Below are 27,095 nucleotides of genomic sequence, written 5' to 3' on the forward strand. Positions count from 1 at the left end.
ATTGTTATATTCCAAGGCAAAACTAACAAAAAGCAATTACAGTTCCTAATTGCTAATGAGGCGGCTTTTTGAACTATTGTAAATAATTTTCCTAGGGACACTTACATTCCCTGGATCTCTTATAATTTTCTCTTAATGACTATAGGTAGATTGAGAGATAGCACAAGGGGAAAGTAAAAATAATTGATTGATTTCCACAGACCACATTTCCTTATAAACTGTTTTAGGAGCAAACAGTGATGCAGAATCATTTGAGAAGAAAAATGCTTAACAGGAAACTTAGAACTTCATTTCATTCCTCTTCTTACTTACACACCTTCTAAATAATACAAAAATTCCATTGTTACACGTAAACTCTTGTGACATTTCATCATTTATGTTTTCAGTTTAGTTGTTTGCTTCCTCTCGGGCTGTGTTCAAGGGTGCAGTAAATCATCTTGCCCCTTATTTCTGCTGTTACTAAAACCTTAACTGCAATACACTTTTAAAGAAATTACACTGAGCGCATTAACCTCTTCCATTCCCTTTTGGGACTCCACAATTGTCTACATGGGTGCAATTGTTTCAGTTCACCAGGCTCTTTACCTTGATTTACCCTGTAATCAAGTTATTGCGGCAGCAGAAACGTGTTTTCATTTTTAATCGAAATGTTGTTATAACTCATCCACACTTGTTTTTCAGAAATATGACTTACTGTATTTAAAAAGTATATTTCAAGGTCACAAACGCATAGTACTGTTTGTGATATCAACTGATGAATGCAGAAATACATTATGTACACTGCAGCATTATGTTTTGTGTATGTGACCTTTACAAAATAATAGACATCATTTATTGCCACAGCAAAATATAACACCTTAATTTTTCAAAATGCTAAGGCATATGCAATGGAGGTGTTTGTAAAAAAATATTAGCATTGGATGTATACCCTGTGAATTCTGAATATATTATTTTAACAAAAAAAAACTGCATTTAAAATGTTTTGTAACTTTGAGTGGACCAGTGCTCACTGTATTTCTAACCAAACTGCAGGCAGCCATGCAAACTGGGCACCTATATTTGCCTGTATGCATGGTCAGATACAATTTAGAGCAATCTGAGAGCCAAAAAGCCAAGGGAGTTACAATATGAAATAAACTTTTTTTCTGGCCATTCCAGCTCTAATAGCTTTATACTGATCAATCTTTTTCATGGATAGCCTTATAGAGAGCAGATGAGGCAGGGCTAGATGGGGAAATCAGGAAATAAAGCTCAACTAAACCCAATAATATTATTTTCAACTTACCAGTATTAGATGTGGTGGCTGCATTTATTTGTTATTTTTTTTCCCAGTAAAAAAAACTTTTAGCGACTGCAAAAATAACTGTAGATCTTTCCAGAAATGCAATATCCCTGTCACCTCCTGAGAGCTGACCTGTGAACTCCTAATCTCCCCATCCCTGATGTAGTGGACATATACAAAGGCAGATGTGTATGACATCTAGACTGGCTGTCTCTCGTCATAAATATGTGGGGGAGTAACTATAGTTACTCAGAGACAAAAAGTATGTTCACAGAAATACCAGACTGACATGACTAATAGTGTACAGAACAACCCTTACCTTAATAGTGGATTTACATTGTGGGTCTTTTTTTCATTAAAAGAATAATCAGAAACTGTGTGGCTGTTTACAATTGTGAATTGTTTACGATTTTTTGCAAATGACAAGAGGTACCATGTACCCCTTACTCATTCACTAGAAGAAGGTAACTGGGGTCCCCCTTATTGATCAGGGGCTTTAAGTTTCTCATAAGCCCCCAACTTGCAGACCCCCACAACCATCAGGCCAGGATTGAAGGGAAGAGGCTCTTGTGCTCATAAACATGGGGACACAAATTATATTGCTTTGGGGTCCCCCCATCAAGGTTTCTTCCATGTTAAGAACATGTGGCCTTGTATGGCTCAGGAAGGGTGGGCGCATGTCAGGTTGCATACCTCTTTTGGCCTGCCAGGCAGCATGCTTTGATGAGGGCCTGGTATAAAACTTGGGGGTGCCATGCTTTTTTCTTGATTTTAGGATAAGGGCCTGGCATGAAATGGGGGAACCCCAAGCCATTTTTTTCTGTTCAGGGCCCTCCAATAACATCTATCTAGGGCCTCATCTAGGATAAGCTTCTGGTACAGATGAATGGGATCCCTGACAAACAGAGCAAAGTGGCTATCATTTTGCCAGCAACTTAAAACACTTCTTTTTCTGTAAATGTCAGTGTTTCTGTATCAGGTTATATATATCACACAGATGCGCCACTTCACAGGTAGGGTTAGAGTATCCCCCCACGTGTTATTTAATGAGGTTTAACGTTTTTATTATTTGTTGCCATTTAATAAACTGTATTAAACGGCAACAACAGGCAAAGTGACGGCCTGCTGCTCTCTCTCCGTAGTAATAGCAGCTTCTACTGTGGCGATACCTGTTGCCCAATCCATCCGATAAGCACGGGGCGACATGGTAGGCTGCTCCACTACAAACAAGTACTCTACACACTGCGGACATCGGCCAAATGGATGGAGATGTACGGCCAGTCCTTCACATTTATGGCAAATCATCTCCTGAGGTATACAGAACAAACCTCCCCTGTGGCTTCAGACAAACACTGGTATCTGTAAGCAGGGTTCCGGTCAGCAGAGTAGTCAATGCGGTGCTTGCAGGGAACATTCTCGGTCCCATAATTGACTGCATCGCTGAAAAAAACATGGCCACACTCTGATCTTCTCAGCATGATCATGATGCCTCTCTTCTTCTCTGGCGCCAAACACATACACGCGTCCCACGTGGTATCAAGTAGGGTAGACTCCTCCCACTTGTTCTTCTGATCACATAGCTCCCGGGCTTTTACTGGCGCCCGCCGCTTACGCATTCAGAAATAAAGTCCTGCAACTTTTAACCTCTTCTCTTCCTGAAAAAATAACAAAGTCCAGCTTTCACTGTAAACTCCCGGTGAAACACCTCTCTGGGTTGCAAGAATTGACGGTCAACAAATCCTGGACGACGCCCCCACATGTAGCAATAACTCTCGGTGGAGCTGCTGGTTTAAGCGGGCTTGTTACCTTCACTCTCGACACCCCTGCTTCACCGGCACCGGGTCTAGGGTTCCATTGAGTTTACCTCTGGACGATATAAGCACCAACACTTGAATACGTTTTCAATGCTTTATTGAACCAAGTAACGAAGGAAGTAGCAGGAAAGAGGCAGGAGGGAAGCTACAGGGAAGCTCAAATACCTTTCTTTAGGACTCTTGAGAACGTCCTTTAAAGTTGAATATTGTAATCGGATGCAATCCCCTTGTGGGACACAATCTTTGCTCGCCTGGATAGGCCTCTCTCACTTGCCTAGCAGCCAGTACGTAGCACGAACAAAAGTCTCTGCCACAGACTTACTTGAACTAAATCCATACAATCCTCTGCCACAGGATGTATTAAACTTTACGGTGAATGTCAGACACAGTACTTGGACCTTTAAGCCAACCCGGTAGTACTACGCTGTAAAACTACTTTAGGATACGTCCTCCAACCGAGTCACCAGGCCCCTCTCCAGACCAGCACTCTGCGTGATCCTTCCATGACGTGTCCTCCCCTGGGATCTTCTCGGTTGTCCAGCTTCTTCACTCTGGATAGACAGCTCAGGACCATTCCTCGGCTGCTGTGGTAGGCCCCAGACATGCTTCTGGGCCCACCCACGCACTGCAGCAGCGCGGGCCTCCGGAATGGAGGACCACGAGGTAGCACTCCAACGCATACCAGGAGGGCCAGCAGGTGGCTAAAAAATGAACCCCAAAACATGACGTCTGTCCCATAAATACCCTCTCCCAGAATGCAACTCGGAGGACCACCTCCACTGAGTTGTCTCCGGGACAGAGGAGCACCCATACGCTTCGACACGTTGCCTTTCCAACACTAGCCAATGGTAACAGCGACACCCACCGGCTCAGTGTGGAACCACATGCAATGTCAGCCAAGCTGGAACAGAGGCAAATCTAACTCCCCTAATGAGCAATTTACTAAATGTACCTATCAGTTGGTAGATCATAAATCTACCAGTGCTACATAAGCATAACAAAAATTAATCAGCCAAACAAAATTTTTTTACTTTTTCTTTGCTTTGGTAAATGTTACCTATGGCAGTGCCATTTGTTTGACAACCCCTTGCCTTTTAGCCAATCAATTTTAACAAGAAGAAGCCAATCAATTTTAATCAATGCACATCTCATGTAGGTGAAAAACACAAGGTGCAGGTAGAAATGTTTACAATGCCCTTACTAGCATCATTTGTGAGTTTCTTTTATCACAGGATTCCACAGTTTTTTCCTAAAAGTTTAATACAATTTTAAAACAAAGTGCATAAAAACACTTTCAAAACCCCACATCTTTCAAATCCCCTTGCCATCTGCAAAAAAATATTGACTTCTGGTTTGTGTTTGGTAGGAATTGGCTAGCATCATGGCAGTACACAACTGGAATAAGGCAAGGCAGGTTTCATATTGTAATAGGAATTAGAGTGTATTATCCAAGAGATAATAACCACAAACACTGTTCATTGCCTTGACAGTATTTAAGCAGCTTGGTTAGAGAGTGCGAGCAAATACAGTTTTTATGCTAAAACAGATATACAGTAAAAAAAAACATATGTACAGTGGCTGGACATTGAGCATGCCATCTGAAGCTGCAAAAAAAGGAATATAACAGCAAAGTAGTTTGTGGAGCAATTTAGTGCATTACAGTTGCATTGCAGTTTGCACATTTTTTACTGCGCGTTTGTCTTGCCTGTTTGCACTCAACAAAATGCGCATTTGCTTCCATGTTTGTGGTGCAGTTAATGACACTGAAACCAGTTTATTTTAGGTGTATAAAGGTGGCCACACACTATTCAATCTCTGTACAATCTCATTTAGATTTACCAAAACGATATAATCGGAGAACACACCATCTATCCAATTACTCTGCATCCAATCAGGCAGGTCTTTGCATGATGGTAGATCTAAAATAGATTGTATAATCAGATTACTGTATGGTAAGCTTTACATATTTTCAGGGACACACTTCTCACACTGTTTTCAATACTACAGCTCTACTCCACATAGGCTAATATGTGATCGCTCAGCTTCTCCAGACTCTGCCAAATTAACAATATATGCAGAAAGAAGGTACAAAACAATTGATGGCTGTATATTTAGTGAGAACTTGAAGAAGCATGAAACTGCATAGGTGGATGAAGCAATCTCCTGGAGGGATATGGCAGGTGCAGGATGTGTGTTAATGAGGTTAGCTGCTGAAGTACTTCCTTAGTTCACTAAGAGTTTTCCCGTCCCAGGTACCAGTATGAATAGTTATCCATAGGAGACACTGGAGGATGAGGTAAGGCCTGTCCTATTAATTAAGGAAAGCTTTTTCTTTTTTAGCAACAGAGGTACATTAATGGTATATTGGTACATACAGTATAGAGGCTGAAATTTAGAATTAAAAAAGTAGGCAAACTTAGCCTTTCAATGGACTATCAACAACAACTGTTTGAAGTACTCTAATCACCCCAGGACTAAAGCTTATAATTGAAAGAGAAGAAAAACAGACCCAAAATAATATAAAATGTAGCTAGCTGTTAAATAATGAACAGATAGCTCAGTCAGTGGTTGCAAAAATAGAATGCAAAAAATATATTGCAAAAATAATAATATTAGCTATGTCTGCCATGTGAACTGATCTCTGGCCATTTTTGTCTCTCTCCTCCAAGGCTGTGTGGTGTTTTTCTTCCCTTGCTGGATCCAACATCAATCACCAGGGCTCCTGTTTGTGAGCACATCACTTTTTTGTCATCTCCCCGCCCCTTCACAGCTCCCGGGGAAAAATAGTGGACCTCTTGGCAGGCTGTATTGATTTTTATTTTTCCCTTTTGGGGTACCATATACAGGGCTATATATGAGTTTTTTCATATACTTTGCAGCCTGACCACCATGGTGTGAGTTGGCAAGCATCTTGCAACTAACCATACTCCCCTGTGCCTCTCCTGAAGAAGCGAGAGTTGTCTTGCAAAACGCGTCAAGATTAGTTGTGCAGCTGCTCCAGATTGATGATGGTATCTTTAGGGCATTTGTAGGTCCTATCAAAAAGATTTTTTCATGTGATACACCATTTATGCATTGATGTTCATTAACAAGTTGTTATATTGTATGTGGTTTTTAATTGTATGTGAATACATTTTTCATAATTTTTAGATATTTTGTTTGAGGTGTGACTCTTTAAAAGTCCCGTGAGCGAAATATTTTTTGTTGTGTGAAAAAATATAATGTTCTTTAAAAGGATTGTGGGTGTACCAGCACTGCAATTTAAAGAACTCAAGCATTGTTTGTTAAAGTAGATGTAAATCCCAACCACTAAATCCTATATACATTTTAACCACTAAGCCACCGCCCACCGTCATATGACGGCTGGACGAGGCTTCTGTTATTCTGGGAGGACGTCATATGACGTCCTCGCCTTCCCGAGCCACTAGGGGGCGCGCGCGCGCCCGCCGTGTCACTCGGGACCCGGTGCGCGTGCCCGGCGGCCGCGATGACCTCTGGGCACCCGCGATTGCCGGGTAACACAGCAGGAGCGTGGATCTGTGCATGTAAACACAGATCCACGTCCTGTCAGAGAGGAGAGGAGACCGATGGCGTGTCCCTTGTACATAGGGACAGCGATCGGTCACCTCCCCCAGTCAGTCCCCTCCCCCCACAGTTAGAATCACCTCCTTAGGTAATACATTAACCCCTCGAGCGCCCCCTAGTGTTAACCCCTTCCCTGCCAGTCCCATTTACACAGTAATCAATGCAATTTTATAGCATTGATCGCTGTATAAATGTGAATGGTCCCAAAAATGTGTCAAAAGTGTCCGATGTGTCCGCCGCAATATCGCAGTCACAATAAAAATTGCAGATCGCCGCCATTACTAGTAAAAAATAAATAAATAATAAAAATGCTATAAATCTATCCCGTATTTTGTAGACGCTATAACTTTTGCGCAAACCAATCAATATACGCTTATCGCAATTTTTTTTTACCAAAAGTATGTAGAAGAATACGTATCGGCCTAAACTGAGGAAAAAATTTGTTAAAAAAAAAAAAAAATTGGATATTTATTATAGCAAAAAGTAAAAAATATTGTGTTTTTTCAAAATTGTCCCTCTTCTTTTGTTTATAGCGCAAGAAATAAAAACCGCAGAGGTGATCAAATACCACCAAAAGAAAGCTCTATTTGTGGGAAAAAAATGATAAAAATTTAATTAAGGTGCAGTGTAACACGACCGCGCAATTGTCATTCAAAGTGCGACAGCGCTGAAAACTGAAAAATGGCTTGGGCAGGAAGGGGGTGTACGTGCCCTGTATTGAGGTGGTTAATGTGATTTTTTTTCTTAAGCGGTAGCTTTATTTTTAAATTTCTTTTGTTGGTGACCATGCAACGAGGGGGTTCGGGGGGGGGCTTTCAATCGAGTGGCTCTTTAATTTTTGTGGGTGGTCTGCTTTAAAAAATAAAGACTTGTGAAAAAACAATTAGTAATTATGACCTGTGAAAAAACACATTCAGCTTTTATCACTATAGTGCTGGATGCAAACAGGGACATGCTTTATACTGGCTGTACGACGTCAGCATAATTAAGATGTAAAGCTGAATCCCAGGAATTCTGCAAATTTGCAAAAAGTGCAAATATCGACAGAAATGGTGCCATGCCTCTGTGATCCAAAATCAGTGTTGCTGTTTCCCTAAGTCAACCTCACCATCATGTAATATAAGGTGTATCTCAAATTATAAATGTCCAAACATCATGATACAGACAGTGATTAAATAGTCTTTAAAATGTCCTTTGGTATATATATGATTATATACACCATCAATTCCAGCAGTATCGTAAAAGTCATAGGTATTTCCAAACATCTATCAACATAAATAGTGTCCACCTCTACTACCCATTGACAGAAGAAATTGTATTTTGTGAATTAGTTCACATAATACAAAGGCCTTTGTGAATGGGCAGAAGGAGTAGAGAGCATAGCAGTTCCAGCGACTTGGCTCTTGAAGGAACTGAAACCACAGTGATCAGCATCAGAGCTCCAGAAGTTATCTTCCTAGAGCACAATAAACCTGTCAGATGTGAATATTAAAGATAAGTCTACAAGGCGGCAGGCACCTCTTTAGATGTACCTTATGGTATGCCTGCAGTTTTTACAAATTAGCTTAATTCCTGGAAATCAGCTTTAACAAAGAATGACCCTTTCCTTACCTACCTCCAAATTCTTCAAGATTCACAGCATTTTTTATATACAGGGCATTCAGTAAGGGTTTAGATCTGCTTTAAGAGACTTGCCAGTGCATACAGTAAACATTTACTATGCTATAGCTTTCACAGCTAAATAATATTGTCAATATGGCTATTGGGAAGCCATCTCTTTTAGCAAGAGGGCCTGGCTTATCAAAAAGCCCTCTTATTGGCCATTCTAAGCCACCTGTTCTAAGTTCAGAGGCCAGGCAGTGTATTATAGTTTTTATGACTAATTCCCACATTAAATCACTGGGTTTACCAGGAATCTGCATGTTTGCGAACCTGGCCAATTAATGTGGGAATTTATCCTACTAACTATAATACACCGCTTGCCCTTTAAACCGCCTTCCTATTGAAGAGTGTTGCACATCTATTTTTTTCCTGTAATATTAGCCATGTCAGGCAGACAAGAGCATTGTTGTTCTACATACTTAACCACTTCAGCCCAAAACCATTTGGCTGGCCAAAGACCAGAGCACTTTTTGCGATTCAGCACTGCATCACTTTAACTGACAATTGCGCGGTCGTGCAACGTGGCTCCCAAACAAAATTTACGTCCTTTTTTCCCCACAAATAGAGCTTTTATTTTGGTGGTATTTGATCACCTCTGCAGTTTTTATTTTTTGTGTTATAAACAAAAAAATAGCGTCAAATTTGAAAAACAAACGCTTTTTTTTACTTTTTGTTATAATAAATATCCCACAAAAATATATATAAAAACATTTTTTTCCCTCACTTTGGGCCGATATGTATTCTTTGACATATTTTTTGTAAAAAAAACTGCAATAAGCGTTTGTTTTCTGGTTCACGCAAAAGTTATAGCGTCTACAAAATAGGGGATAGTTTTATGGCATTTTTATTAAAATTTTTTTTTTACTAGTAATGGCGGCGATCAGCGATTTTTATTGTGACTGCGACATTATGGCGGACAGATCGGACACTTTTGGCGTGATTTTGGGACCATTCACATTTATACACCGATCATTGCGATTAAAAATGCATTGATTACTGTGTGAATGTGACTGGCAGTGAAGGGGTTAACACTAGGTGGCACTGTAGGGGTTAAGTGTGTCCTAATGAGTGATTCTAACTGTGGGGGGGAGGGCTATGTGTGACATGACACTGATAACGAATACAGGGAGCTGTGATCAGTGTCCTGTCACTAGGCAGAACCGAGAAATATACATACATCAGCATTTCCCCGTTCTTCCTCTCCGTGAGATGTTTGCGCTTATCCCCGCCAACATCGAGTCCGTGGGACCCGCGATCACACTCACATAGCTCGCGGCGGGCACGTGCACACGATGGCATGGCGGCAAATTTAAAGGGACGTACCTGTACGCCCATTTGCCTGTCCATGCCATTGTGTCGATGTAAATGTACAGGTGGCAGTCGGCAAGCAGTTAAGCGTCACCATTCTGGTAGTATTAAAAAAGGTCCCCTACACAGCATAGGTGGGACCCTTGAGAGTATACAGTATAATACACTTTTTGTGTATGTGTTTCAACAGGTTAGCTGTAGTTGACTTGTTGATCTTAAAGTAGAACTATAGGCAATTAATTTTGAATAGAGCAAGGGAGGTTTATAACCCCTGTCCAATTTATTTTTCCTCATATACAGTATGTTCCATTGGGGAGATTTCCCTTCACTTTCATCCCCATAGCTAAACAGAAAGTGAGAGGAAACCTTGCAAAGTAAGGGAATTCCTGGGGTAACCCCAGGTCACCAGAATTAGTGTACTCTATTAATTTTCTGGGGACAACCCAACATTTGGGGTTTTCTTTTAATTATAATGGCAAATAGGACAGATAGAGAGGGAGAACTCTTTAATGAGGGCACAGACAGAAATATAAACTGTCAGGTGTTCTAATCCCAATCCCCTCCGTCCAACTGTAAAAAAAAAAGTTTCGCCTTTAGTTATACTTAAGGCTGAACTCAGGTAAATACACAATCGTAGTACATATAAAAGAGCTTTTGGAGGCTGAGCTTGGACGTGCACTGTAATGACCACATAGATCTTCCTCTCTGCCAGCATGGGGAAGAATTCCACCCAGCACGCCTTCCACAGCCGCAATTACTGGACGAAAAATGGCAGCACAGTTCCCGTAAACCGAACAGGACATGACAGGGAAGGAAAAGTAACGCCGGAGCCTCTCAAGCTAACTGAATTCTTCAGTGGCTCCCGGTCTGCAAACAGGCAAAATGGTGCTGGCTTACCTCACAGAGCAGCACACACAGCCTCACAGCGCATCTGTCCTAAAGCAGCAACAGAAGACATGGACTGCTCTGCTCCAAAGGGGAACAGACCCAGAGACAGTACCAAAGTGAGCAGCATCTTCTCCAAACTCCTCACCATCTCACCAGGCCCCGGCAAGCAAAAAACAGGCCTCAGACGATGATGATGACCCTGATTGTAACCAAGAGCAGACAGCCACCCTTGCTGCCTTGCCAACCACTGACAACCCTGTATTTGAAAACATGCTAAAACATATGCTCCTCTCCCTACAATAAAATCTCAGAAAAGATCTCAGAAAAGATCTCAGAAAAGATATCAATAAATCCATCTCTTACATACAATCTCAAATTGATGGACTAGGGGAATGCACAGATATCCTGGAACACCAACTGAGTAATTATGCCATGGCATATAATGAATTGGTTGCTGCTCACCAACATCAAGCAGAAGAGCTGCAACGAATCACCGCAAAAATGGCAGTTTCAGAGGATCACAGGAACAACCTCAAAATTGGAGGAATCCCCAAAACCATCAAACCTGCAGAGCAGACCCCCTACTTGCAACAATTCTTTAAAATACTGGTCCCCTCACTGACCACCCTGGATCTCACGATTGACAGGGCACACAGGATTTTCAAACATGTGCATATATACCAGCATAAAAACCTTGCGATGTACTGACAAGACTCCACTGCTTCCAATCTAAGGAACGCATTCTCCTATCTGACAAAAAAATGTTGGCATTCCCAGAGCCATATGCAGCTTTAGCAATCTACGGAGACATATCTGCTGCCACGACCCAAAAACGCAAAGAACTTGAGCCTCTCGCATCTGCCTTGAGAGAGCAACACATCATATACAAATGGGGATTCCCAACCAAGCTTATTGTCACCTACCACAGTAAAGCTGTTACCATTTACCACCTCAAACAAGGCCTAAAACAGCTTCAGAATTGGGGCCTATCCCCACCCCCACCCCCACTTGCCACCCCATCTAATGCATCATTTCCACAATACATATCACTAGAAATGAATGTGACCTGTCTCAACCTAAAGCAACAACATCAGCATATCTCCATCCTTAAATGTTATGCAAGAACAAAGAGAAGTGGGGTTGGGACTTTACATGAGGCATGTTGATGTGTATAATAATGTATAGATAAATATGAATAAACTGAATGTCACAATTAGGGATGAGCCGAACACCCCCCTGTTCGGTTTGCACCAGAACATGCGAACTGGAAAAAAATTAATTTGAACACGCAAACACCGTTAAAGTCTATGGGACACGAACATGAATAATCAAAAGTGCTAATTTTAAAGGCTTATATGCAAGTTATTGTCATAAAAAGTGTTTGTGGACGTGGGTCCTGCCCCAGGGGACATGAATCAATGCAAAAAAAAGTTTTAAAAATGTCCGTTTTTTCGGGAGCAGTGATTTTAATAATGCTTAAAGTGAAACAATAAAAGTGTAATATCCCTTTAAATTTTGTACCTGGGGCGTGTCTATAGTATGCCTGTAAAGGGGCGCATGTTTTCCGTGTTTAGAGCAGTCTGACAGTAAAATTACATTTCAAAGGAAAACAAGTCATTTAAAACTACTCGCGGCTATTAATGCATTGCCAGTCCGACAATACACATAGAAGTTCATTGATAAAAACGTCATGGGAATTCCCCACAGGGGAACCCCGAACCAAAATTAAAAAAAAAAAAATGACGTGGGGGTTCCCCCTAAATTCCATACCAGGCCCTTCAGGTCTGGTATGGATATTAAGGGGAACCCCGGCCAAAATGAAAAAAAAACGGCGTGGGGTCCCCCCAAAGATCCATACCAGACCCTTATCTGAGCACGCAACCTGGCAGGCCGCAGGAAAAGAGGGGGGGATGAGAGAGCGCCCCCCCACCTGAACCATACCAGGCAACATGCCCTCAACATTGGGAGGGTGCTTTGAGGTAGCCCCCCAAAACACCTTGTCCCCATGTTGATGAGGACAAGGGCCTCACCCCCACAACCCTGGCCGGTGGTTGTGGGGGTCTGTGGGCGGGGGGGCTTATCGGAATCTGAAAGCCCCCTTTAACAAGGGGACCCCAGATCCTGGCCCTCCCCCTGTGTGAAATGGTAAGGGGGTACAAAAGTACCCCTACCATTTCACTAAAAAACTGTCAAAAATGGTAAAAATGACAAGAGGCAGTTTTTGACAATTCCTTTATTTAAGTGCTTCTTCTTTCTTCTATCTTCTATCTTCCTTCGGTTTCTTCCTCCATCTTCTTTTTCTTCTGGTTCTTCTGGCTCTTCTGGTTCTTCCTCCAGTGTTCTCGTCCAGCATCTCCTCCACGGCGTCTTCTTTCCTTCTTCTCCTCGGGTCGCTCCGCATCCATGGCATGGAGGGAGGCTCCCGCTCTTCTCTTCATCTTCTTCTCTTCTTCATCTTCTTCTCTTCTTCTCTTCTTCATCTTCTTCTCCGCTCCGCATCCATGGTGGCATGGAGAGAGGCTCCTGCTGTGAGATGCTTCTCCTCTTCTGATGGTTCTTAAATAACAGGGGGGTGGGGCCACCCGGTGACCCTGCCCCCTCTGACGCACGGGGACATGACGGAACTTCCCTGTGGCATTCCCCGTGACGCCACAGGGAAGTCCCGTCAAGTCACTGTGCGTCAGAGGGGGCGGGGTCACTGGGTGTTTTTTAAATTTTGGTGCGGGGTTCCCCTTAATATCCATACCAGACCTGAAGGGTCTGGTATGGAATTTAGGGGGACCCCCACATCATTTTTTTTTTAAATTTTGGCTGGGGTTCCCCTTAATATCCATACCAGACCTGAAGGGCCTGGTATGGAATTTAGGGGGACCCCCACGTCATTTTTTTTTTAAATTTTGGTCCGGGGTTCCTCTGAATTCCCATGCCGTTTTTATCAATGAACTTTTATGTGTATCGTCGGACCAGCAATGCATTAATAGCCGCGAGTAGTTTTAATTACTTTTTTTCCTTTGAAATGTTATTTTGCTGTCAGACTGTTTTAAACACGGGAAACATGCGCCCCTTTACAGGCATACTATAGACACCCCCCAGCTACAAAATTTAAAGGGATATTACACGGCTGTTTTTAAAACTTTTTTTTGCATTGATACATGTCCCCTGGGGACTTTTTTTTGCAGGACCCAGGTCCCCAAACACATTTTATGACAATACCATGCATATAAGCCTTTAAAATTAGCACTTTTGATTTCTCCCATAGACTTTTAAAGGGTGTTCCGTGGCATTCGAATTTGCCGCGAACACCCCAAATTGTTCGCTGTTCGGCGAACTTGCAAACAGTCGATGTTCGAGTCGAACATGAGTTTGACTCGAACTCGAAGCTCATCCCTAGTCACAATCCCCTAGGGGTAATAATAGTACATTTAATAGAGAATGATTAATTAGTAAACATGATTTGTGTCAGACAAAATGGAGGAGGATGGAGGTATGCTGCTGTTTTCCGTAACTTGTGACCTGTCTCACCTTATATCAATTCATTCCCTTCATTTATTTATTTGGAAAAAAAAGGGAAAAACCTCCTCTTTTTTTATTTTACTTGATACCCATATTTTTTCTATATCTAATTTACTTAACATTATTATTTTTACTAATATTCTCAGTTGATCCTCAATACACCACTGCCCCATAATAGTCATTATAGAGACCTTTTCATCAAGGGGTGCTCTCATGTACTCCACCTTATTAACCTTCCAGGTATGGGTGGTGGGTCTAGTTAACTGTGTCTCATGCTCCTGGGTTGTGATGAGCTCAGGTCCTTATCCCCGCTAGTCTCGCCCATGTGACAGGGTCGAACCTCAGCTCAATGATGTCATGCGAGCACGCCCTGTGCTCGGCACCATGTGACGCCACGGTGCGAGAGCGAAGGGGGACGGACACCTGCAGGTTTGATAAGGGAACCAATGCTCCTATCTTTGGCTGCTACGTGGTATACATGACATTGGCGGGCTGGCCAGCATCTCACTCCACATGCCATTACCACGAGGAATAGACCTTTTTGTGCTACAAATTATTTTCAGCTCAGGTAATTGGGAAGCTTTTTTATCACTTCACATACCTTATACACGCACACACTACATTCTGTATCATAAATATCTCACTGTTATCGGTATTACTATGCTTATTATTATTATTATGAATTACCTCTAGGGGATTATGACATTCAATTTATTCATGTTTACTCTATACATTATTATACACATTAACATGCCACAATACATATCAGATGCATGGCAACAAGCAGGCAGCACCTAATCCTGCCCTTCTGAATGATCTTTACAGGCAGCACAGTTAACAAAGCTGTTTCTCCATGCTGGTGTTTCATACCAACTGATGTTTAATATTTGCTCTCACTTTCTGGTTTTATATTTGCTGTCCTCCACCCCGGAGTATTGTTGTGCTAAGCACACAGTTTTGAATTTCTACTTTTATAACCTACTATCACACCCACCTTCTTGCCCTCTCTATTCCCCCCCCCCCTTCCTTTGAGCTGGTACTGTTATTGTGCTGTAACATGTTCTTTGGACTGTAACACCTGGTATAGTAATCTCCATATACCTAGTAGTATCACAGAGGGTAATTTTCTTACTCGTTGCTAATGATAACATCTGATACACGTATAATCCCTCATATATACTGATGTCATTTAAAATACTATCTTTGAATGTATAATGGCTTAATAGCCCCTTTAAAAGGTAACTTTTGTGGAAAGAAGCACTCTCAGCTAAATGTGACGTAATCTGCATCCAATAGACATAATTTATAGCTTCTAAACCACCTAAATGCACCCACCCGAAATCCCCCCATATTTTTTTTTGCCAATGCTGACTCCAAATGAAAAGGATAGCTGTCTGTGACTCAGTATCTTTTACCCTCCACTTCTTAGATGTTGACCCTACCGTTCGAGTTCTCATCCTCACAGCTACAATTAATAACTCCCAAATGACCTTAGTGAACCTGTACGCACCCAACACTCACTAAAAATCCTTTTTTAAATGCACCTTCATGAAACTCCAACCTCTTAAGTCCACTCTTATAGTCATATGTGGTGATTTCAATGAAGTTTTTGATCCTTACATGGACTCAGGAGGATCTTTTTGATCCATGGCGATGTATGCATGGCAACGAGAAAGATTTCACTTTCTACTCTTCTGCTCATAAAGTATATTCCAGGCTCTATTTCTGGTAGACAGATTTACTCTACAATGAGTATCCTCAACCTCCATCTGATTAATCACTTGGTCCGACCACACCCCTATAACCCTGGAACTTTCTATTTCAACAAAAAACAGCACCCCCTCTCAATGGAGACTTAACTCTTCCCTTCTCACAAATCCTAAGCACCAAAAAACAGATTGACTCTGCTTGTGAAAACTTCTTTACAATCAACTCTGGCTCAGTTCCTGACCCTACACCCCTATGGAATAGCCATAAAGCCTTTATGAGAGGCATATTTCTCAAATTCTCAGCCCACGAGAAACACCAGCGCTTAAAGTCTATTACCCAACTCACCTCCCAAATACGTCTCCTAGAATCCTAAAATTAACAAAACATTAACCCCACTACTATTGACAAACTAAAAAACGTAAGATTTCAGCTTTCTGCACTCTGACTCTGTCTGACTCCGTCTTTCCTTTTATATACTACACAACAAACCGGGCGCATTCTTAGCAAAACAACATAAACGCAGAATAACCGCATCTAAGATACCCTTTTTAACGACTAATAAAAAACAGAAAATCTTTAACCCCTCTGAAATCGCAGACCAGTCTTGTGAGTTCTACGCCACATTATATAATCTGTGTGACACTCCCACTTCAATGCCTTTAAACCCAGATTCACTCTGACAATTCTTGGATTCTATTGACCTCCCAACCATATCCAACACCCAACTTGCAGAATTCTCCTCTCCATTCACCGAATCAGAAGTGTCTAAAGCTATCAAATCCCTCCCCTTACACAAACACCCTGGCTCTGACGGCTTTGTAAACGAATACTACAAACAGTTCCATGAATGTCTGACTCCCTACCTGACTGACACATTCATTAGCATCATTGATCACGGATCCTTCCCCCAAGAATTGTTGGAATCCACTATTGTGACAATACCCAAACCAGGAAAACCCCTAGATAACCCTGCAAACTACCACCCTATCTCCCTCCTTAATACAGATACAAACTATATGCAAAAATTCTAGCTAACCGTATATCCCAATTCACCCCAACTCTTGTCCATCCTGACCAGGTAGGATTTGTCCCAGATTGCCAGACCTCTGATGGCAACAGATGCTCTATCAATCTTACACAATGGGCCAAAAATCATAACATCCCTTCTCTAATGATATCTCTTGATGCTGAAAAAGCATTCAATAGAGTACACTGGACATACATGACTGAAGTGTTACAAAGGTTTGGCTTCCAGGGACGAATCCTATCCACCATCACCACCCTATACACATGCCCAACAGCCAAAATCTGGACATCCGGATTCCTCTCATCTCAAATTCTCTATTGTGGTTGGAACAAGGCAAGGTTGCCCTCTCTCCCCTATTATCTTTTCTCTACTTATGGAACCACTAGCTGAACACATCCACACCAGCCCTTTAATAATATCTGGAATAAAAGTTGATGACACCCAACATAAAAGAGGTCTCTACACAGCCAATGTAATACTTTCTCTATCAGACCCCTTATGCTCATTACCTCACCTCTGCCAATTGCTTGATCATTTTGGCACTCTCTCCTTATACAAATTAAATTATGTCAAATGCTCCCCATTGGCTTCACCCCTACTACCAAACATCACATTGCGACTGCAGCGCCTTTCTCGTGGGCTCCACTATCCTCCCTACAATATTTAGGAATCCATATATCCTCGCCCAGCTCCAAACTGCTACATAATAACTTCTCCATTCTCATCTATAAAATTACCCAACTTACCTCTTCTTTCCAGAACTCAACCCCATCCTTAACAGGATGTATTGCTCTAATTAAGATATTTGTGCTCCCCCATATTTTATATGTATTTAGAGTCCTTCCGATACCCTTTCTTTTAGCTCATCTGAAAAAAAATGCAATCCATTTTGAATAAGCTAATCTGGCTTGTCAAACTTCCTCAAATTAAAGCTAATATTCTCCTCCGTCCTACTAAACTTACAGGTCTGGGAGCTCCTAACATTTCATTGTACTATAAAGCTACAATTTTAAACCTACTACGCTCCTGGTGGAGACCCAACTCCACCACATCTAAAACTCAAATAGAAAAAAAGCTGCCTTGGGAAGTGACCCTATAGCATCTCTAGGAGCCATGACCCTTTACCCTTAACCTCAGAAACACTTCTTAGACACTGTCAATGTGGCATACAGGATCTGGGCCTCCATAGTGGGACATTCTCGGTGCTTGTCTTTTGCAACCCTACAAAAAATTCCTATATCATCCCTGGAATACCTCATACCAGACTTATCGCTCCGTTCCTGGGAACAAGCTGGGATTGGACACGGTTTGACAACTTTGCTTCCAAAACCGCCTATGATCCTTTCAAGAACTGTGCTTATCCTTCCCAATTCTACGTCCATCCTTCTTCAAATACCTACAGATCTGTCATCTCTTGAGAAACATCAACATTGACAGTTAACACTGTTAACCTGGGAACGATCTTTTAACTTTTCCACTACACCTAAACAATGCCAACAAGAGCAAACACTACCCACTGAAATATTTCTGTTGCATTACCCATTGGGAATCTTCACAAAAATGAATCTACCACTGGTATCTTACCCCACAAAAATTAGCCAAAGTCTACCCCAAACAATCCTCTCTGTGTTGGAGACAATGTGGAACTTTAGGATCACTCTTTCATATCTGGTGGCAATGCCCTATTATCCAACCATTTTGGGTCCATCTGTTTAAACAACCCTCAAAATGGACATACCTACAGATCCTAAACTGGCTCTACTGGGAATTGGCATAGACTCTTGGCCTTACAAATTTCATACCCTGCTCATCCCCTTCTTCATTGCAGCGAGACTGTCAATTGCACGTAACTGGAAATCACCAATACCACCCGACATTAACAGCATAATACAAATCCTGAATGAACATGCTCAACATGAACACTCCCTTTGCCAAAGCTCAACTATCCCAAGATAAATTCCTAAGCAACTGGCATTTATGCCAAAATCAGGAATGGTGGTGTGCGATAATGGCTCAAAACTCCTGCCCACCCTTAGACAGGGAAAGTTGACACAGGTGCCATGCCTGGCACATGTCCTCCATTTGGTGGTACAGCATTTCCTAAATACATACCCAGGGTTGCAAGATGTGCTAAAGCTGGCCAGAAGAGTCTGTAGCCATTTCAGGCAGTCATACACAGCCAGTTCCCGGTTGGCTGAAATTCAGCGGGAATTCCACCTGCCGTAAACCGCCTGATTTTTGACATACCCACCAGGTGGAACTTGACTCTGGGAATGCTGCAGCGGCTATACATGCAGCAGAGGGCTGTCAACAAGTATCTCTGCTAGTATGGCATGATGACAGGCTCAGGAGTCTCTGCTTTTTTTCCCCATGCCAATGGCTGATCATTAATCATGCATGCACTGTATTGTCACCATTTTAAGGAGGCCACAAGGATGGTGGGCAGTGACAGTGCATGTATCAGTGACACAAACCCTGTTGTGTTCCTGCTGGAGCAGACTCTGTGTGGCATTATGGACAGGGCACTGGAGGCAGAGCAGCAGGAGGAAGAGGAGGACTTCCTTTCTTCTCAAGGCCCACTTTATCCAGACACCATCATTCCTATGTCACAGAACACACAGGAGGAGAGAGCAGAGGAGGATGAGGAGGAGGATTCTGGTACTTTCATAGGCTTTGAAGAAAGAGGAAGATATGCATCAATCTGTAAGTGATGGCTTTCCAACCCCAGGAGCCTTGAGAGTAGTACGTGGCTGGGAGGAGGAAGTTCCAGATGCTGTCCTCCTGAGTGACCCCGAGGAGTCTGCTTCTCAAGCCTCTGCAAATTTGAGGCACATGGGCAACCTCATGCTTCAAAGCCTGCGATAGGACCCAAGAATACGTGGCATAAAGGAGAAGGATGATTACTGGTTGGCAACCCTCCTTGACCACCGTTATAAGGGGAAGGTCTCAGAACTCATCCCGTCCCTACAGAGAGTGCAGAAGATAAAATCTTTTGAGCATATGTTAAAGAAGATTTTATTGAACATTTTTCGTGACTCCAGTAGGTTACAGTGTCGTGGAAAATGTAGTTTTGAGTCTTCTGTTGGTCAAGAGAGGAGCGTTGGAGAAGGCGTCTGCCTAAGTGAGGCATTTCGGAATTTTTTTAGTCCTCGTCACCCGGGGCTGTCAGCTTCCACATCCCAACAGCAGCGTCTGCATCACATGGTGGATGATTAGCTCGAGGCTAAAGCAGAGATGGAGAGCTTTACAGCGGATGATTCACTGACTTACTGGGTCATAAGAACAGACCACTGGCCAGAACTTGCCCAGTACGCCATTGAGTTGTTGGGCTGCCCTGTATCCAGCATGCTTTCAGAACGGGTATTCAGTGCTGCAGGAGGTTTTGTTACTGATCATAGAATGGGTCTGTCCACAGACTCTGTGGACTGTTTGACTTTTATAAAAATGACCAAAAAATAAAAAATTACTGCGCTTCCCTACACCCCCCAAGCTGCAGTTCTAATTCGTAGGTACAGGAATCAAATAAGTAAAACAATCAACAGAGCTGCGCTTTTATAAAAATGAATCAGTCCTGGATTACCAGCTATGAAGTCCCTGATGCCGACGTCACTGATTAAGTCTTTTTGGGATGTGGAATCTCTGCAGGACTTCGAGGCGGCCTAGCTTTGAGGAAGTTCAAACATTTCATCTGGAAGAATGTTTTTGGTATAGGTTTCATGGGCACAATTAACACCCAAAGACCAATCTTTCAGCACCTGTTTGACAGGTGCATATCATTGCAATTTTTTTGCCTTCATCAAGAGCACCTATATAGTGCTATGATGGGAAGGTGCCCCCAACACCCAAAGAGTAATTTTTGTGCACCTGTTTGACAGGTGCATATCATTGCAATTTTTTACAGCAAGGCCAAATCTTGTTTTCATCAAGAGTACCTGTACTGGGTTACAGTGGGAAGGCGTCACTGACACCCAAAGACCAATTTTTACGCACCCGTTACTTCTATACAAAGTCAAAGTGACACCAGAATATATCCAAAAAATCTCTAATCTTGTTCCCAGTGCACTACATTGTGGCCTCATCATACACGCTGGCTCCCTAGCTGTTGCTGAGCAAAATAAAGGCAGCTTGCAGGGAAAATGTCTTTTTTTTTTACTTTATACATGCAATTATTGCTGCAGCAGATTCTAGACATGGTACAGATCTGCCACTTTACAGGGAGACTAAGGGGACCCCCTGGCACTATATTGATATATTGAAAGGCATTTTTTCTTTTTAGCTTTCACTTTAAAAATCAAAAAAGCACTGCTCATTTAAAAATGACGTTTTTCACAAACTTTTTTTTATTGATACATGTCCCCCACAGCAGGACCAGGACCCCTATAACCATTGTATGCCCAATTATTGAATATTGAATATAAACCTTCAAAATAGCCACTTTTGATGTTCGGGTCCCATTGACTTTAATGGGGTTCATTATTTGGGTCCCAAATTTCGCAGTATTCAAAAGTTCTGGTGCGAACCTAACAGGGGTCCGTTCGGCCCATCCCTACTGTATATGTATCTAAATATTTATATATATATATATATATATATTTTTTTTTTTTTTCTTTTTACCATCGTACCAGCTCACACCTGCCTCACCTACCTTACTTTACTCCCCCATCTACCCCCTTTTCCTCCCCCCGCTTCTTCTTCTAACATTAACATAATTAGAATATCTCATTCCACCATTTATACTATGTTCAATATTAGAATAATCTTACAATAAGTATCTATTGAAACTAAAAGAGCTTTTACCTGTCAAAAGGATTTGTATTTTTGTTCATCCAGCCTGGAGATTTAAACAGCCCTAGTAGACAGCACAGTCAAGTGAGTGATCTAACTTTTTTCTTTTGCAGCTAAGCAATAAGGTTTGGTCATCTCTCTCTTCCCCAGCTTTCGACTGGAGACTGAAGGAGCATCAGACATTTATTGCTGGGCTCACATTGGTCTATCCTCATGTCAAAATGTTCCTTGTCAGCGTAATTGGCATGCAGACAAATATAAGTACTTACACTATCTGCATTTAAAAAATCAGTTTCTTTTAAGGACCGTATAAGTTAATTAATTGGTGTCCGTTATATGTACATGTAGTTCAGGTTTAAAGTGTACTCCCCCATCCCTTCTATCAGGAAGAAAAGATAGATCGACACATGACAGAACTTTTTTTAACTTTGTAAAAAAGGTAAGAAAGATCATTCCTGAAACTAGGCAAAATCAGTGATGGTACCTTCATAGATTTAATTGTATTGGAAAGTGATGGAATCTGAAAATTCTTTTAAAAATTCAAATAAACTGACAAGATTTTAAATTTCCTGTGGATCCTTTGCTGTACACGTGATTTTTATGCTGCTTAATCCGGCACTGGAGAAGTGCCTTACTTGTGAGTGTTTTACTTGTTTTTAATTTAATAAACTGCAACATACAGAGTGCACTATTCTGTACTCTTCTCTGTTCCATATCCATTTCAAACGCCTGGAAAGTGTCTTGCCCTTTTGAGCCCTGCTGTCTAAACATGAGTGACGGATGTGGATTGGCTGTGCTCCATTTTTGGTTGACCCGTATGGGAATGCTTATGCGACCCTCTATAATAAAAGGGTCCCTGCCATAAGGTGAGAGGCCATCCTTTGCACTGGTGGAGGGTTCACCGAAAGTCACTTATGTCAGCATGAAGCCACACCGCACCTGAGTGATTGGATTCACTGAATGTTTTATGGACTATCTGTGTTGCTTTTTTTAGCGCTGCACCATCTGTATATTTATTTTATTTTAGGGATTTGATTGTTGACCCTGGTGTACAGCTGCTGTGTTCTTATATTTATACTTATCTGGGCTGATTTATTCTCTTTCTAGTATATTGCGAGAGCTGTTATAACAACTTGGTCTTTGATAACTTTTCAGCATCTAAGCTATTATAAATGAGAATAAACAAATACAAATAAAATTTAGTGAAAAAATACTTTGACATTTTTTACTATATTGAAATTTTACTCTATAAACTGCAAATATTTCATTTTCATCTATCCCGGTGTTACATTTACAGTACATTGGTATTTTAAAAGCTGTACAAAAAGAATAATGTTGTTATTTTTGTAATAAATAGAACTGGACATAGAAAACTTACGTATACACTTAGAAAGTGATCTGTCCCACACGCCATTTGCCTTGCAGTTAAGAACAGATGATCCTAAAAGATAGTAACCCTTTTTACAATGATAGGTCACACTGATTCCATAACGGAAGTTTTCAGGGTAGTTCAGTTGTCCATGACGAATAGCATTTTCCACAAAACCAGGATCTGTGCAGTTTACCACTGTAAAGGAGATAAGAGTTTGCAATACCTTTTAGATCATAGGTTAATAAAAATAATGTCTAGTGCCAACAAGATAAATTAAAAGTAAGTGCTATGAACTCTTAGGGCAAACTTTCTAAATACTTTCTAAATACACTTTCTAAACCAATTATATTCAGCACTCAGCAATTCTAGACCAGAATAGTGAGTAAACTCTGTACTTGCCTCTTTTATTTAGATTTTGTCACACAAATGCTTCCCTGGACAATGACCTGTCACAGGTTTTAAAAGAACTTAAAGTGGAAATTCAGCCTAAAACTAACTATCTTTAAATCTACTCGCAGTCACATTCTAAGACTAACCACTCTAATGCCACGTATACACGATCGGACATTCCGACAACGAAATCCTGGATTTATTTCTGATGGATATTGGCCCAAACTTGTCTTGCATAGACACGGTTGCACAAATGTTGTCGGAAATTCTGAACAAGAATGTGGTGACGTACAACACGTACGATGAGCCAAGAAAAATGAAGTTTAATAGCCAGTGTGGCTCTTCTGCTTTATTCCGAGCATGCGTGAAATTTTGTGCATCGGAATTGTTTACACACGCTCGGAATTTCCGACAACATATTTTGTTGTTGGAAAATTTGAGAACCAGCTCTCAAATTTTTGTTGTCGGAAATTCCGACAAAAAATGTCCAATGGAGCCTACACACAGTCAGAATTTCCGACAACAAGCTCCCATTGAACATTTGTTGTCGGAAATCCCGATCGTGTATACACGGCATAACCCTGTAAAGCAAAAATCGCTATACATACCTTTTCTGAAGCAGATCCGGTCCTGTCTCCAGCAGCTGATGCTGCGTGGAGGAGCCGGTGGGAAATGCCTGGGAAGTGACGTCACCCATAGAGTTAATATGGGGCCTCCATTATCGGCTGCCTGTTCTGCACACTCCTAAACACAGAAGTCGCCGCTGACAGCCCAGCGTGGGACCGAACCGGAGCGACTTCATAAAAGGTATGTATAGCGATTTCTTCTTTACATGGCTAGATAGCTTAGTCTTTGAATTTGGCTGCCAGTAGATTTAGAGTTAGTTAGTTTTAAGCTGAAATTCTACTTTAACCACTTGTCTACAAAGGTACAGAACATAAGGTATTATAAACATCATGGTAGACAAGTGGTTAAATTAAGCTTGCAGCTATGAACTTGATACCGTCTTTAAGAGCTGGCAAAGGGCTTTCTGATAAAAGTGATCAGGAGGTTCTAGAGCTGCCTGATCACTTTTACAGGGCTCTCAAAGAGGCACCACCCTGCCTGCAGTGCTGGAGCCTTGAGGAACTTGTGGTGGCTCCTGGACTCTTGTTCTACTAGGAAATTGCTTCTCCAGTTAAAGCAGGAGAAACTCAGGAAACATCCATTCCCTGATCCCTCCTTTGTTGAATGACCCTGAAGGACACATGTATTATACCATTTCTGGGGTTAGAGCTGTCATTCCTTGGCTAGTGTAGCTGAGGATGCAGCTATTACAGTGCAATATGTAATAAAGGCTTTTGTTAAATGGGTAGTGGTTTTCATTTCCGTGTTTTTTATATTTTTATTATATATCAATAGAGACATTTTTAAGTTTGGGGTGCTCACATGTTACAGTTAGTGACCATCAGTTCTTGGAGCTGTCTTTTTTCTCAACACAGTGATGCATCTAATGCATCTAATGGGAAAGTAAAAAATCCTGGAAGTTGCACATCTCTGCAAAACCCAGTGAGAAATGTATGACAGCCTCAGCCTAGGCTCCAACAAGGTAGTGCCCCAATGCATTTTGCTCTACCCATGGAGCTGGGCCTCCGTGAGCAGAGTGAAATGCATTGGGGTGTGGCAGAGATGTGCGACTTCCAGGACTTTTCCATTAGATGTCCAGAGCTGGGACAAGTCCTTGTCTGTACTCCAAGTTGTTGCTACATAAGAAGACCCAGTGGAGCCTTGAGCAGCACCTGTCAATTTAATTTGGGTCATGGTGATGCATCGTTTGAAAGTACAAAAAGGTGTGGACCTAAGCCACTTCACATTATATCACCTATTTTAAGCACATCCTTTCACCACCATAGAAAAAAATTAAAGATTGGAATGCACCAGTTAGGCCTATTATCCCTAAAAAAACAGACCTGCTATTGGCCAGTTTTACACTGCTGTATCCTCTGCAATAAGTTTATTCTTGCAGTAAAACCCCAGCTTGTGCACTTTGTCTTAAGGAAATTCAGGTCTATCCTTGCCCATGAAAAATGTCCTGCTGCTGGGCAATATCACACTACTGTATCATCTCTGGTCTCTTAATTATTGTGGTAAAACATGTCTATACTCTAAAGGGTTGTTATGCATGTTATGCAAAAACTATTTTGCATTTTGTTTTCATGCACGGTGTGAACGAGGCCTGAAGTTGCATGAAAAGACCCTCCCCTTGCATTTTTTCCAGCTACCTACACATTTGTTTACAGTAGTATGTGTAGTTTGCATATGACAAAACATCAAGATGTGCCAACAATAAGAAATGCCACCTATAGACTTCAGTGGAAATTAGTCTCAAAGTTTGGGTTTACCATTCACCAAACTTTAAACAAAAATCGGCAAATTGAACCTAGGCAGATTTATCCAACACTAGTCTGCACCACATCCCAGAGTGTACGAGTGTACAGCTTTGAAATGAACTTTAGACACTTTCATTCCTTCATCCCTTCTTTCCCTATTGACTAAAATATATTTTGCATGACCTCAATCAATAGAAAAAAATAGGAAAACCAATTAATAAGAAGACATAAAGTACTTCTATCTACAGTATTTAGACTGAACACATACTTTGGCAAATGTAGTTTTTCCAGATGTTATCTAAAGATTGATAGATAGTTGTGATGTGTCGGAGGGAGCAACAAAGATTTTACAACAGATTCTATGGACAGGTAAAGTGGAATGGGATGGCATGACCCACAGGGAGATTATAAAACAGATCACAAATTGTGCAATCTCATAATTGCATTCATTTTTAGTCAGTTATTCTTACATTGTAACTGGAAAATATTTTTTATTACCATTCTACATAATATTAGTAGACTGAATAATCAGATTTTAATGTTTGTTATTTTGGTGAACTTTTTGATAGTGTGTCTCTTTTAGTGTTAATGGTTTAAGATACATTTTGGTAAATAAATAAAGTCAGTTGGGTTGATTACTAGTAGAGCATGCTCAATTTGTAAATTGAATTTTCACTTTGCATGGGAATTTTTACTTAGCTTAGTGAATGTGATGAATATACACTTTGCAATGAATAAGCAATCACGTGTAAGGAAAATTAAAAAACAGGGTTTTTCTTGTGCATCATAGTTGATGGAAGTCATCCAGTTTTACCTGATTCACTAAGATAAGGGAACATATCCTTGCAAAGTGAAAATGCACATTGCCAAGTAGACAGCCTATACTCCTTTTTCAAATCAACCACACTGTGCTAAAGTTTGTGATATTAGTGTTCATTCTCATTTACATTTCTAAACATCCTAGGTAGGAGTCAAATAATTCAGAGATACTCTAAACACCTATCCAATGAGGTTTTTTTTTTTGGAAAAGCCTCTAAATGTATATAGTTTAAGGTATTGCAAGCTGTCCACATAATCAAATCGCTAAATAATAATAACTGGAAAGAAAAGTAATTTTATTAACTAAAGGACAATTAGCTTAAATTGCTCAGCCTGTAAAACATCTTCGAACTGTAAGTATGAGTAGAAATTGAGGTGGGATCTGTGTCTGTCTGATCAATAGTTACCACCTCCAAGAAAGGTATATAGACCACACTCTATTTGAATCTTAATTCCACCTACTATCCAAGGTGACCCTGCAAGGTCAGATAATATAAACAGTATTTACACTTAAAACATTGGGAAAGTTTAAAGTGCACATTTTTCCTCACAAACATATACATTTAAAATG

General features: G+C 41.2%; 1 protein-coding gene across 1 annotated transcript in view; it reads right to left on the reverse strand.

Moving 5' to 3' along the window:
• Positions 1 to 27,095, reverse strand: part of CSMD1 (CUB and Sushi multiple domains 1) — a 3,274,537-nt gene that overhangs the window by 234,592 nt on the left and 3,012,850 nt on the right. Inside the window, exon 55 of the mRNA XM_073626646.1 lies at positions 22,953 to 23,141. Coding sequence (XP_073482747.1) covers positions 22,953 to 23,141 — 189 coding nt within the window. The remainder of the gene's footprint in view (positions 1 to 22,952; positions 23,142 to 27,095) is intronic.

The sequence above is a fragment of the Aquarana catesbeiana genome, linkage group LG04 (genome assembly GCF_042186555.1).
Source record: "Aquarana catesbeiana isolate 2022-GZ linkage group LG04, ASM4218655v1, whole genome shotgun sequence".
NCBI lineage: Eukaryota > Metazoa > Chordata > Amphibia > Anura > Ranidae > Aquarana > Aquarana catesbeiana.